Raw genomic sequence first — 14577 nt, forward strand, 5'->3', positions numbered from 1 at the left:
GCAAAAATAATTGTGCTAAACATCTGGATGATAAAAGCAGTTGCTCTTGGATGATAAAAAAAATCCCAGAACAAAATAACAGCAAAAAGAACAAAAAAAACCCTTTCCCCCTGGCCTTCAAGTCCAGCAATTGTTTTGCATTTGCAAAGTCAAACTGACTTCCTTTGGGATAGACTACATAGTCTGTTTCTTTCTTTGGTAAAACTGAGTTTGAATTGAACTTTTAAGGCAGTTAGTGGTATGAAACTGTTCTTTTGGTTTTAATGTCAATTTTCATAATTAGCCCTCAGAATTGCTGAGGAGGGAGAATTAATTTTGCAGCACAATTCTGCAGATTGTTGTTTCTGCATGTTTCAATTTAGACTAGGATTTTTGTGTACTTTTTGTATTTTGTTTGCTGTCTAGAAGTGAGTGACAGAACCTCTGTTGTCCTGGATTGAGAGAGGCAGAAGAGTTGCTTCTCATCTGCTGCAGAGGCACTGTCTTTTGTCAAAGAGTTTTCTTTGGCTTCTTGAACATGAAACTATTTTAAAACTTTGTGAAGTGACCTCGGATACTCTTTTCCCATGTCATCATTATTCTCAAACAGCTTCACAAATTCTCTTCTTGTAATCTAAGCCTTCAGAGAAATTGTAGTAACAATGTAAATGTACATAAACACCATAAGAGGATTATCTTGACTTCAGAGAGGCAGGGAGGAGATAATTTCTATCACCATCTCTTCTATAACTGTAGAGTCAAAAGAGACCACAAACTTCTCAGAAGGTAAAAAGAGATTTTGTGCTGCTGTGGTTTTGCTGAAGATTTGCCTGCAGAAAGAATTTTCATTGACTCAACAGAAGATAATGTGTAATCCATCCAGGTTTTCAAGTGAATTGTCTTGTAGTAAATATTGATATAAGCCTGGAGTGTTAGCTATGAATGAACTCTAAGCCAAAGCTGTGCATCTGAGTTTTTCTCCTGTTTGCATCATGTCTGTACAGAGTACAGCAATGTAGAATTCTGCAAGCTGCACTACTACAAACCTTGCAAAACTGTGTTTAATATCTCAGCCACTCCGGACAAAATCACACACACACTACAAAATCACACTGAATTGATGGCCACTGTTAGGTTAGTGTAACAAAAGCATTTAATTTGGGATTTGGCTATATCTGAGTTTCCCTTGCCCCCTGTTTTAAAAAAGTTAAACATTCTGTTCTGTTCTATATTTTCAGCTTCCAGCCTTGAGTGTTAACTCATCATGTTTCCTACATAAGCATAGAGAGATTCTTTAAGACACATTTCCAAAGCTATGAAAACAGTGGGAAAAATGGAGAGAATAACAATAATATTGACTTGATATTCATATATGGCCAGTTTTTAACACCTCATTTTTCAGAAGAGGTGGCTATCAGCTTTTTAGATCTTTAACTCAAGGCTGAATTTTTTTAAATTGCTCACATTTAAGGAGAAATGGAGTTCCCTGTGCTGTATTCTGTTAATTAGTGATGCTATTGTGATTAGCCTTTATGGGCAAACAGCTGGAGGCTGCATTGCCAGAACGTGCTCAGCACTCGGGCACAACTGCCAGGCACTTCCCTGCAGCTGGTGGCTCCGTGTGCTGATTCAAGAAAATAAAGGTAATTGTTACCTTTGGAACCCTGTGCTTTTCAGTCCTGCAATCTGGACAGCTTAGAGACACAGATTGCTTGTCTGCACTCTGTTCATGTCGCAGGCAGGCAGCACTTGTCTGCCATTAAGTGAGAGAGCGTCACCATTTTCCTCAAAATGAGAAATTTCAAGGGTTTTTATTGTTTAGACCTCTTTTGTTTTTTTATTTGACAGAATGAATATTTTGCCAAACCTGCCTGAAATGAAACTTTGCAAATGATTTGTCGATCCCCAGATTTCTTCATGCATGTCTGTTTATTTTTTCTCCTGTTGAAAATCGGCAAACTGTGAAGCAAAGTCCTGATTCCAGACCGTATAAAGACCTCATCATTCATGAAATAAATTGACTGATAGATCAGTGAGACTTTGCAAATGAGTGGCTTCATTATAAAAGAAACAAGCAAGCATCTTTTCTTTTCCAGTGTGTGTGCAAGTATAAAATATTCAGCATCATTTTCCCCTGCATGCATTACTGAGTTACCTACATTGAAATTTAGGTGACAGGTTTGTTTTTCTTTCTCACTAGATTAGTCTTGTGATGACCTTTTGGAATTTAACTGTCAAAAAGTCTTTAGCATCTTCTCCAAACACAGTGATTTCGCTGTTCATTCCCATCTCCAACTCATTGATAAAGCTGTTTATCAACTTAAGCTATTCCCAGCTCTGATTCCTAGGGGAATCTACAGCTCTTCTCCATCCTGAAGATCAATCTTTGTGTCCAATTCTTCAGCCAGTTTTCAACCCAGAAAATGAAAATTTAGTCCAATCCTATGAAAACCTAGTTTCTTTAGTGCCTTTGATATTGATGCCTTGATATAGACTAGTAGTATTTTAAAAGTATCTATGTTGGAAAATGAAGCTGTAGTATTTTGGACATCTTAACCACAGTACACAGATAAGAAGGAAAAAAGAAAGCCTGGAGAATAATTGTGGAGAGAATAAGCCTGGAGAGCTTCAGCATTCTGGATGCAGTGTCATATATAGCAAATTTGTATACCAACTTCTTTAGCACCCATAATGCTTGCATTCCTGTATTTGGACAATTTATTTTCTGAAGGAAAAAGGGAGTCTGATTCTTGTTTCATTACAAAAAAAAAGTTTGTTTATGCTTTGAATATTTTGGCACTCTTCTTGTGCATAAACCTTTTTCATATTTATGTACATAACTTCAAATAGGATGTATGGTGGTGTTTAAGTAAAAGGGACTGCATTATTTGTCCTTTTATCATCTAGATAAGCAGCAGCTGGGCTAGCTAGTACAGACGGTACTTTAGCAAACAGCTGGTTTTTATCTGAATGACAAAGGGTCAGGGTAGAGCCTTTTTTTAATTTAAAAAAAATTTAATCTTGCTTCTCTTTTTAATTTAAGAGACTGGATAGAAAAGGAGCTACAGGCAATCTGTAGCATGGGAGGTTTTATTGCATTTTTACAAATATGATCATTTAGTATAGATCAGTGCTAGGATCCAGAAAGGGAACTCTCTCTTTTCAGTCTAGAGAGAAGAAAGATTGGGGGATTTTTACCAGTCAGTGTTTATAAATAATGGATAAAAGTAATAAAGAAGTAATAAAGAATACTGATACAGATTCTTTCAGGGCTGCCCAGTGCCAGGACAAGAAGCAACAGAAGCAACAGGCACAAACCAAAATACAAGAAATTTCTTTACACATAAGAAAAAAAAGGTCCCTCTTAGAGGTCAACACTGGCACAACTTGCCCTGAGAGGCTGAGGAGTCTCTGATCTTGGAGATATTCAAAACCCAACTGGGCGGGGGACTGTGCAACCTGCTCTTGCAGACCTTGCTTTGGGTAAGAGGTTGGATTAGATAATCTCCTGTGGTTTCATCCACCCTCAGTTGGTCTGTGACTCTGAACTGGCACACCAAGGGGTTCTCCAGCAGCTCTTGATAGGGGGCCATTTGCCACACGGATTTCTTTCCTTGCCAGGCCTTTAATGAAGCTAGGAATTTGTACAACTTTGTTTATATTACCCACTGTTTATCAGTCAATCAAATAAAATGATACCAAATAGCACTGAGACTGCTTAAGAGAAGGAACTAGAATGTGTAATTCCAGCTCTTTATTAGAAATGCATCACGAAGATCAAGTCTATTTGAACTGCAGTTTTGCTTTGGACTGTTGGAGTGTTTGTCTTGCCCACCACACAGTTTCCAAATTCTGTGCTTTTTTTCTTACACAAACTTTCTGTTAACAATGTAAGGAAAAGGTGTTTTGGGTTTTTTTTTGTGACAGCCAGTTGTCTAAATTTTGGTGGTTTATAAAAGGCATTGTATCTTCTGCAAAATATTTGTGTAGCTGGCTGTCAATGCCTTTGTTTAAACCCATCTTTCAAGGTGCTAATTAGAAATACAGAAAGTTTGACTCTCGGAAATTATAAAATATGTGATTCACTTTACAAAACATGGCCATATAAATGCAACGCTCCTGCTATTACTTTATTTACCCTGTACTTTACTTTATTACCAGGAGTGAATTTTTATATATTTCTTTGCTTCTGAACCATCTTCTTGTCAGTGTCTTTCTGAAAATCTCTTGAGATCTTTCTACAAATGAGTCTGAAAGTTGATGGCTTGTCACACAAAGGACTGTGTGATATGGCTTACTAAAAGCTGGACACTTGTTACATAAAGTCATCAATATAGCGCTGGGAGAAGAAATCCCAAAGTACTTTGATATTTTCACACCTTATTTAAAGGCAGTGAAATAAAGGGTACCATAATTTAGTACTTTCATTGTGCAAGTCCAAGCTCTCAAGCAGTCTAATGTTGCTATGCTCTTTTTTTTGTGAAGTGTTTCAGAAGTTAACATTTCTTTTCAAATGGGCCTTAGATTTCTTTATAACAGAGTCTACAAATATTGTTTAATTTACTTTTCAGTAAAGCTGTCAGTTGTGATCCGCAATTTAAAAAAACTAATAAATCCTCATTTCACAATTTAAACCTTATTGAGTCTAATTCACTTGCACTGCAAGTTTATTATTCTCCTGCAGCTTGACGTGCCTCCAATTGTAATTGTGTTGACCCTCCGATGCAGTAAATCTCCCCGGTGCTTATCAAACTGGGAGAGATAAGTCTACAGTTTGGAACTTCATTAAATATCTCATTTATATTAAACAGATGATGGCTTTGAACAGAAATAATAATTTTTACAGAGTCTGTGACCTCCCAATCGTGGTCTCCTTGACTGTAATGCGGCGTTTCGCAACCCTCCGCCCCCGCACCCCAGGCGTCGCGCCAGCGCCCGCGTGTCAGAAGTCGTCCGTCCATCGGGCTCACTTCAAAGCCTCTGCTGGGGAGAAAGGCCAGGGCTTTGTAGCCCTTGAAGCAGATTTTTTTAAAACTCTTTCATAGCATACATTTCTTAGTCGTCTGGGGAGTGCGGGTGGAGTGATTAATAATGGGCAGCTGTTTCAAAAAGAAAAAACAACCAACATGTTGCTTGTTATTGTAATTCCTGAAACTATGAACTCCTCCTCTCGTGCTTGTTTGGAGATCAGTCAGTACTTGGAACAAGCATTTCCAGGGGTTTCAAATAGTTTGCAGCATGCTTGGTATCTTTGAGTATCTGGTCCCCGCTGTATTTCGATATGTATGAAATAAATGCTGTGGGATTTGTGTAAGGACACTCTTTTTAAGATTTACCTATATGCTTCAATATGAAGAGGCGTGTTGGTTAGAAGAGCTATTGCTTTGATATCTGAGTTCATACTACTTTTCTACAAAATACATCTATTTTTTAATAGTTGTTTACTTTTTGATAGAGCTGAATTCAGCTCAAAATGTTCAGGTGAATTGGTTTAATGGCCTTGGCAATGCACCCTGGTAGCATTACTGAGAGGACAGCAGGGTGCTGGAGCCCAGGTGAACCAAGACCTTTAGGGGCAGCAGGAAGGCTGGATGGTGTGAGGATTGGGCCATGGTGTGGGGGTCTCTTATCTCTGCAGGGGGCAACTGGGCCCTGCTACATGGGGCTTCCACAGTGACCTGTGAATGTACAGGTACTCATTCTTCTCATTTGCAAGGGGCTGTGCTGACAGCAGAGCTGTGGCTGATGGGGTTGCTAAATCCAGGTAGATGATACTAAATTATTTTCTTTGCCTCTCATGGGTGCTGCGTTCCCCTGAGCTCTAATTCTCTGGGGCTCACCAAGGGGAACTTGACTTTTTCCTGTCCTCTTGAAAAATCTGAGAGGCAGCTGTAGGAAAACAAGGGATGACCAGCTTCTGCAAGCAAAGACTGGGCTGGGAAGATACCCAGGCAGTCTTCTGAAGGAGAGCAGCCGGGGTGGGCAGGAAGCTGTATATGCAGCCTTTCTCTTTCCTGTGCACGAGGCCAAGCAGCCTGTGTCCATCACTTCCACACATACTTCATCTGTCTTGTGATGCCCTGGAGAGTTTGGCCTCAGTTGTGGTGGGCAGGGACCTGGCAGCTCCAGGGGTTTGAGGGCTGGGGTGTAGAGCACCTCAGGTCTTGCCAGTGCCGTTTTTTGTGTCTCTGCCTGGATGCTGCAGCAAAAGATTAGAGGAGCTTCCAGGCTGAATGAAGCATGTATGACCTCTTTACTCTGCAGTCAGAAAAGACAGAGCAAAGAACTCAAATGAAAAATAAAATTATGGTGAAGTATGACAACTTTTGTGTTTTTTCTTTTGTTTTTAAGTACAAAACTTTGGAGTGTGATGATTTCATTTGAAAGCAAGTTGCACCACTGTGGCAGCAGCAGTGCAATTCCAAATGAGAGTTCCTGTTCCATGCTCCTGACAAAGGCCTTGTTGTGTGTTGTTCAGCTGTCAGTGTGCAGAAGATGGCCCAGCTGTCTGCTGATGGTATTGGAAACAGCCCAACTGTCTGTTTAAGAAATTATCCAACAAAGAGACACCAAAATGGAATGGTTTTTTTTTTTGCCAATTTTCTGCTGAAGGATTTCAATTTGACAGGGCACCATGGGGGGTGCAGTGTAAAGGGGTTAGAAAGTTGGTCATTAGGCAGAGCTGTCATTGCAAATTATCACTGTCCAGGATGAGAAGTTCTAGCTCATTTGGTGCTCAGACAGGTCTAGGCCTTAGGCAATTTGTTACAGTTCTCCCATGTGGTTAAGGGGACTCCAGGCACTAATTTCCCCCTCTCTTTGCAGTTGGAATCACCTGGGAGCCCCTCTGGGCCAGAGCTGCCCATAGAGACTCTGCTGGATGACCGGGAGCGGAGGATTTCCCACTCCCTCTACGGCGGGATCGAGGGTCTCAGCGAGTCTCCCACAAAGAACATGGCATTGGGCAGGATAATGGGTGAGTCAAAGCAGCTCTGCTAAACAGGGCATGATTTTATTTCTCTCTGTGATTCATTGAAGGGTGATCAATGTGTTATGTGGGAATTGGGAACATGGAGGTTGCACTGACCAACTTAAAATGTGCCTTAAGATTCTTCTGTGCAAGCCTTCTGGATACGTAATGTGAGGAAGAAGGTAAAGTGGGATTCTAAAGTAAATTTTGCATCCTGTGACAGGTCATAAAATGAATAATAGTAGCATTTAAAATGGTCTTTCAGTGTCTGGTTTGGGACAATAAATTATTGGTCGGTCTAGGCTTCATGTTGCATCAAAGTCAGTGACTCATGGAAATTCATAATTTTTTTTCAACATTCCTTCTCCTCTGTTTCAGTTGTACTAAAATACAAAAGCAAATAGGCAAACTTGCATCCATTTATGCTTATTAGGGGACTTATTAATTTATTTGAATATTTGCTTTGTAGGACACCAATTTTAAAACCTCATAACTAATTATAAGCATCCCTTGTGTAGATTCTGTGCCCTGCCATCTGCATTGTCCCAGTGGATAATGAGGTTATTAGCACTTGCTTTGCAGCAATTCAACTTCTGATGTACAGAGCTAGGTAATAAAGACTTGCCTTGCCACAGGAGTGGCTGGATTTACTGACTAGGATGGGATTAGTTTGAAATGATTTTCAAGTTTAAACACAAAAAGCAGCTTGATGAAAATAACACCTGACAGAAGACGTGACGATTGCTCGCTTGAGTTGCAAGTTTTAAAAAGAAGACATGGCTATTAAATCTAGGACTTCTTTAGCATATTAGATACACAGAATATATTAGAGGATGCTGCTATAAACTTGATATGAAACAAGGCATAACTTAGTTTTCAACTGCTGTAGATTAGTTTTTGGCCTTAGAAAATTAGTCTACCACTTAGGCTTTTCGGTCAACAGTTTGTATATATTTTTCACCCTATATTTTTTTCATTTTGGTTGGGTTTGGGTTTTTTTTTTTTACCCACATTTTCTTTTTTAAATAATTCCTGGATTTTGGATTTTGCATTTTCTTTGTGGTAGCAAAATAGGACTGTTGTTAACTCTCTGAAAATCCACAAGTTTGCTATTTAGGGTATTTCTTCTAAGAAATACCTAAATACCTTCTTCTAAGTCTTTTGCCCTTTTTTGTGCATTTGGGCAAAAGTAATTAGAAACATATCATATTCTGTTCTATTGCATTTCATTTTGTGCAGCTTGGAAGAAAAAATGTGCACATGAAAATCAAGGCAGTGTGAAACCATGTCACCCCAAGTCATATGCTCTTAAAGAGAAAAAATTTAGAAAAAATTGTATTTGTTTGTCAACAAATTTAAGGAGTGATAAAATAATTTGAAGTCTTTAGCACTACTCTCCCATAGAAAGAACTAGTTCTTGTGGTGTCAGAGCTTTAGATAAAACATTTGCAAAGTACTGCCTTCTGCTTTTTCCATCAGTGCTGCAGAGGATTTACACACAGAGCTCATATAAACAAATTATCACTTAAACACGTTGTCTGTTGATTGGAGAGGGAGCCCTGAGAAAGTGCACATGTATCAGCAATGCAGTTTACTTCCACATCAGAGGAGCACAAGACTTGCCATGCCAAATTGAACTAGTAGTTCATCAGTCTACTATTAGCAGTAGCCAGTAATTAATGTTTAAACCACAAAAAAACAAAAAAAGTATTTCCAAAGCTGTTAACATCTAATACTTTTAGATACCTTTGCATTGTATACATAGAAAAAAAAATTCTATCCTTCATTTTCTAAGTTTCTTATAACCTGACATTAATGTTTTGATTTCCTGTGCGTCATTGCTTTTCTGGATTGTTTTCAGGGACCAGGAACTATGTAAAAAATTGGTTGGTTGTGACTTTAATTCACTGAATCTTTCATGGAAGCACGTTAGTGGAAAATCAAATTGTGCCTGAACCTCATAGCAAATGTGATCTAGCGGTGTGTAACTAAAAACTGGTCTTTCCAGGGTTGGACTGTTCCCTTCTGCAATCACAGCAGCTTCACAGACCTGTGATGTTTAAACCCAGTTTTTGGGGAATGGTCAGTTTTCTAATAAGACTGTTTTTTCTGAATTAATCAGTACCACTAAATTAAAACTGCAGTGTTCATAATCTTTTGCATGCAAGTTTTCTTGCAGTGCCATACAACAGAGAGGTATTGCCTGTTGGGAGAGATAGGCACAGTTACTTGTTTCAGAATAGCTAACATTTTAAAGACTCAGTCACTTTCATGCAGTGGAATCCCTGTCTTTTTTGAAACTGGTAATGAGAAAAAAAGCAGGGCTTTTTTTATTTTCCTGAGAATGTTTGTTTGGTGTTACATGACTCTCTCTCTTGAAAATTGGCCTAAAAGTGAGGATTAGTCCTGAGAACAATCTGGCTGAAGAACACTGGAGGTCTATACCTTCCCACACCAGTCCTGCCCATGAAAACAAGCCCAAAGGAGTGCTTTATGCAGTGCTGCTTCCCTTGAGTGCTCTCCCCATATCAAGAACCCCTCTGATGAGCTCTCTGAATCATCTGATGTCTTTTGTTTTCCCCCTCAATAGATTTAACTGTGTAAACTTTTAGTACTCAGTACTTTTTAGTGAGGAGATGACAGTTTGTTTTCATGGAAGGAGTAGGTCTTCCTGCTGCTTTTGCTCTTGGATGGGTTTGAGTTTTCTTCCTTCCTAAGTTAAACTATTCAAAAGTGACAATTTCAAAGTCTGGAAAGTGCCTGCTTGTTTTAGTCATTGCTTAAAGTTGGAACAGAGATTTCGAGAGTGTTTTGTTCTTTTAAATACCATTAATGTAATTTCAGGAAAGGTATTCAAGAAAACTTCCTTACTCCTTTATAACTGACAAGCAAGAACTGGCTGTCAGAGCCTTGCTGTGAGAGTGGGAATAAAATACCAATTTTAGGAAGTGATTTAAATTATGTAAAATAATGTTTGCTTACTGCAATAAGGCTACGTGAATCTTTTCATGTTTCTGATGATTCTCATGTTGATCTACTTTTCTAGGTGGTTATTGCTATTACAGATTTCCTTATGCTTTTTCATTTGATAATATTTCACTGAAAATTTCTGATGGAGAAAAGATACAACTTTCTGTATTCAGGTTTGGAGGAGATGGGATATTTTATTTATATAAATTGGGTTTTTTAAGAATTAGATGGCTGTAAGAAACCCTTATATTTATTTATTTTATTTCCAGGGTGCATGTTATTCAGTAAAACAACTGTGTTATACTGGTTTCCTTGGCTCTATAATTAAAAATTCAAGTCTTCTTCTGACATACCGGTCTTGTATATCATGCATTATGCTCCTGAGTTTTGCAATATACAAACACATAGCTGCTGACTATATAAATTATTCTTATTCAACAAACAGCTTAGTACAAAGTCCTCTTTCATCTCCTTTTTCTAGTTGCTGATTATTTTTTTATGAACGTGGTGGGTTTTGTTGCTAACGGTGACTAAACAGAAGATATTTTTCGGGGGGTACACAGAATAACAATCGCTTGCACTGAATCTGCTTTTCATCCTGAAAGATCCCTCAGAACTTTGTGAAGTTTGATGGTTCCTACACAACAAGAAATACTCTGTTCTCTACATAAATAATTGCTGTCTTAAGGGTAGAATCAGAAGGAAGCACTAGTAACAAAAATTTGGCTAGAGATGTAGAGTGAGTGTCTCAGTGAAATGAAAATAACCCTTTACAATCAGAATGTAGTTCCTTGGCCAGGAATCTCATCAAAATGTGATGCTCTTCTACAATAGTTGACAGATCTGAGCACTTTTTTGAAATCCAAGGCCTTTATACAGTGGAGAAATCTTTGTTGTTAGTCATTCTCTAGGCATTCATTGTACTCTTGGTCTGAATCCCACAGTATCAACATGCTCATGAGTCATTCATAAGGTAATGCTGGGTTTTGAACATACGGTGAGAGTGTTCAGCAGATTTTGTAGACCGTCCTTTAAAGAGAAAGCAACAGCAAAAGCCCAAGGATCAAGCCAGAAACAGTTCCATGACAATGCAGTGTCAGTATGGGAGCCAAGTTATCCCAGCAAAGATATTAACCTAACTTCAGGGAATTTCAAGATTCGAAAGGACATGGAGCAGTTTAGTTCTTCATGAATAAACTTGCTATTCATACTATGTACTGTGTGTGATCAGAGATTTTTTCGAGGGCTCTATGTTGGTGGTTTAATTCAGGTACAATTTATTTTCTGCTGTATTATAGGTGTATAATAGGTTTGAAGGTGTATAATATTTTTTGAAATATGCTGCTTGGCATATTTTTCCTTGTAGGATGAAAATCCTCATAGACCAGGAGACCAGCCATTTGGTACTGGAGTTCTGAGCCTTCTTTTTCTGCACAGACAGATGGGAACCCTTTTTACCCAATAGTTTGGTGTAGTCCTCAGGCTGTGCTTCTTTAGATTGGTAACTTGTCCAAGAAATTTGAGCATCATTGTTCTGAGATGAGAAACATTTGAAAGGGAGATTGTTTTACCTTGCTTAGTACAGTGTCCAAAATACTTTATGTTATTACGGATTACCTCACTGAAGTTGAATTAATATATGCAAAACTGGACTTGAAGTGTAGTCAGAGTCTAAATTTCAGAGTCTAAATAGCACTTTTCCAGCCCAAGGGAAAATTATTTCCTTGAAGAGGTTTGTAGAAAGGTTGAGCAATGCATTAGATTTGTAGATCAGTCAAATATACTGAAGATTACTGGGTTTGAAGTTTCTTTGATGTTTCCTTGTAAGGTTTCTCACAACACTTGTGGAATTAATTCTCCAGGGGTATTTTCAGCTGAGTTCTCTACAAGGCATGTTTTGAGTCCAGTGCTGAGGTTTGTCCAACCATCTGCTGGAGGTGAAACCTTTCACCTGTTTTTAGCTTCATCTGCAATGAAAAGCACAGGCATGTCAGATGGGTTTTCTCCTTAATTCTAAAGCAGCTGTTAAAATGTCAGTCTTCACCCTTGTCAGATATAAAGAAGGGTAGTGAAAAGTTAAAAGTGTTACTGAATTACTGTAGCCTCTCAAATGGGAAGTTCAATCTGCCGAGTGCCATAAGGTTATACCTATTCACAATCAATTCTTTGGAGACATTATTAACTACAGAGTTAACAGTCTTGTAGGCATTATGTTTGGAAAGAAGTACATTACCAGGCTAAACATTAACCTGTCCATCAAAGGAACTATTGCTGGGCAGAATCAGCTGTTATGCAAACTGCATACATTCATTTCAGTTTGACAGTGATGAAATATCAGTACCTTTTTCTTCCAGCACTTTTTCAGCCTTCTTTAATGATCCCTTTGTAACCAGTTTTCCCCTCTTTGGAAAGATTACTATATGTATTATCTAGTGCAGTGAGGATTTTTACTAGCTCTTTACACATAGGGGTGTGTTTATTTGTTTATTAATAATTGCATGCAAAGGTAGTGATGGTAACTGAAACCTTTACAGAGAAGAGGAAAATCTTATTTTCCCCAAATTGTTCACATTTTTTCCATACCGATAGTGAAAGTAAAGTATGGAAATAATTGATGTGGCCATAGAAGCAGTTTAAAATATGGAAGTAGAAGTTTTTGATATATTACACTGGTGCATCATAGTTTTAGAATAATTTTCAGTTTGTTGTCAGATTAATGGTTGATTAAGCTAGTGTGTTTCTTCTCATGAGATGTGACAATTTTACAAATTGTTTTAGTAAGATCATGCCATCTTTTAACTTGTACTCTCACAAATTTACCTGATGAAGTCTGCCACTGAACATACTCATGTTGAGCCTTGATGTAGTCCCTATCATGTATGTGATGGTTCTTGTTTAAGCATTTTAACAAAAGTGTTAAAACTTACTTGAATTTGTTGATAATAGAATTTGGTAATTTTTTTTCTCCAAATTTTGCATGTGCCCACTTCCCAGCATCACTTAATAATTTCTCATTTCATGAGGGTCAGACTCATCAGGAAAAGTGATGGCCTCTGTTAGTCCTTGTGGAACACATTCTTTGTTAACAAGGTGATACAAGAGGAGATACTGTCTTCTGGGGGAGGTGCTTTTGAGCAGCTCCTCAGCCAGGGCTTGAGACTGTGGGCACAGACAGAAACATGGGAGATTCCTCTGAACATCAGGAAACGCTTTTTCAGGGTGAGGATGACCATGCAATGGCACAGAGTGCTCAGGGAGGTGGTGCAGAAGCACTACTCAGAAGCAATTTGTTTGGGGTCCTGGGTACATGGCTGTAGGTGTCTCTGCTTGACTGGAAAGGGTTGGACCAGAAGAGAAGTCTCTTCCAAACTTCAACCCTTCTATGACCTTGTGGTCTTGCAGTAGGCCACAGAAACAACTGGTGTGCATCACTTTTCAGACCTCTGCACAGGAAGATGGGTACAAAGTGAGCTATAGTTAATTTTATTATCTGCATTGTGTCACTCTTATCAGTAGCACTGCAGTTTGACATAACCTTTTATCATCTGTGATGAAATATTTTTCAAGGCACTCTCTGCATGCTGCTGTTATTTAGTTTTGGGTTTTTTTCTCCCTTATGTCCAGGTAAATATCAGCTGTCTCCAACAGTGAACATGCCCCAGGATGACACTGTCATTATTGAAGATGACAGGCTGTCAGTCCTTCCTCCTCATCTCTCTGACCAGTCATCATCCAGTTCCCATGATGATGTCGGGTTTGGCACTGTTGATACTGGTGGATGGGCTAAAGCTGCAATTAATGAGTCAACAGACTGGTAAGAGCATGGATTAGTGGAAGAAAAAAAGAGAGAGCTGTAGTTGCATCTTTTCCTTTAGTTACATTTTTGGCTACTGCTAATTTTAATTCTTTTTTTGTCACATTTAGATTTTACTATTTTCAAACTGGTAATTGTCCCTGTTTCAGGGAGGAAGTCTATACAAATACCTTTGGTTGCAGTTTTGTGCTGTGTTAAAGCATATTTGTGGAAATGTTACTTAGTATATAGCTATGTTATTTTGATGATCTGACTTTAATTTAATTGCTACCTGACCTAGCTTTTTAAAAAAATAACTTACCAAAATTTAAACATTTGAGTTTATGAAAGATGAAAGACTCATTGGAAATTGTAGTTTATAAACATCACTGTAAATATTTCAAAGTTTATAAAACAAAGATTTTATTTTTATATTCCATTGTATATCTAGGAGCATCTCAATACTTCTGTATACTTCTTTGCTTTTCCTAATAATGTACAAATCTTTTAAATCTACTTAGAGGTCACAGCTCTTTGATTTGCCTCTGTCTAATGCTTATGCAAAAAGAGCTAGTTAAGATTTCTTCATTACGTGTGAGGAACTACTATTCATACTGTTAGATGATTTGCAAAGACAATGTACTGTAATAGCTCTGAATTTAAATATACAGAAAGTAACAGTTCCGCATTTAAAGATATGGAAAGTAACTTTATATATTTAATCCATAGTAAAAACAACGTTTGTGAGTCTTAGGTTGACTCTCCGATTACTTTAACACGTTTTAACATAAGTGCCTTAATGAGAAATGCATTGAGCTCCATTATTGACTTGCTTAAGTTCCTGGCAAAGAAATACTGTTTATTG

The 14577-nt window shown here is 38.1% G+C and overlaps 1 protein-coding gene across 24 annotated transcripts in view; it reads left to right on the plus strand.

Annotated features, from left to right (window-relative positions):
- PARD3 (par-3 family cell polarity regulator) overlaps positions 1–14577 on the plus strand; it is a 487425-nt gene that overhangs the window by 316062 nt on the left and 156786 nt on the right. For all 24 annotated transcript variants that reach the window (XR_008429410.1, XM_053935684.1, XM_053935553.1 and 21 more), the window contains 2 exons: positions 6805–6955; positions 13544–13733. Coding sequence is in view for 23 of the 24 variants with exons in the window: in XM_053935684.1 (XP_053791659.1) it covers positions 6805–6955; positions 13544–13733 (341 nt within the window). In the remaining variant the exon portion in view is untranslated. The remainder of the gene's footprint in view (positions 1–6804; positions 6956–13543; positions 13734–14577) is intronic.

This window comes from Vidua chalybeata, chromosome 1 (genome assembly GCF_026979565.1).
Source record: "Vidua chalybeata isolate OUT-0048 chromosome 1, bVidCha1 merged haplotype, whole genome shotgun sequence".
Classification (NCBI taxonomy): domain Eukaryota; kingdom Metazoa; phylum Chordata; class Aves; order Passeriformes; family Viduidae; genus Vidua; species Vidua chalybeata.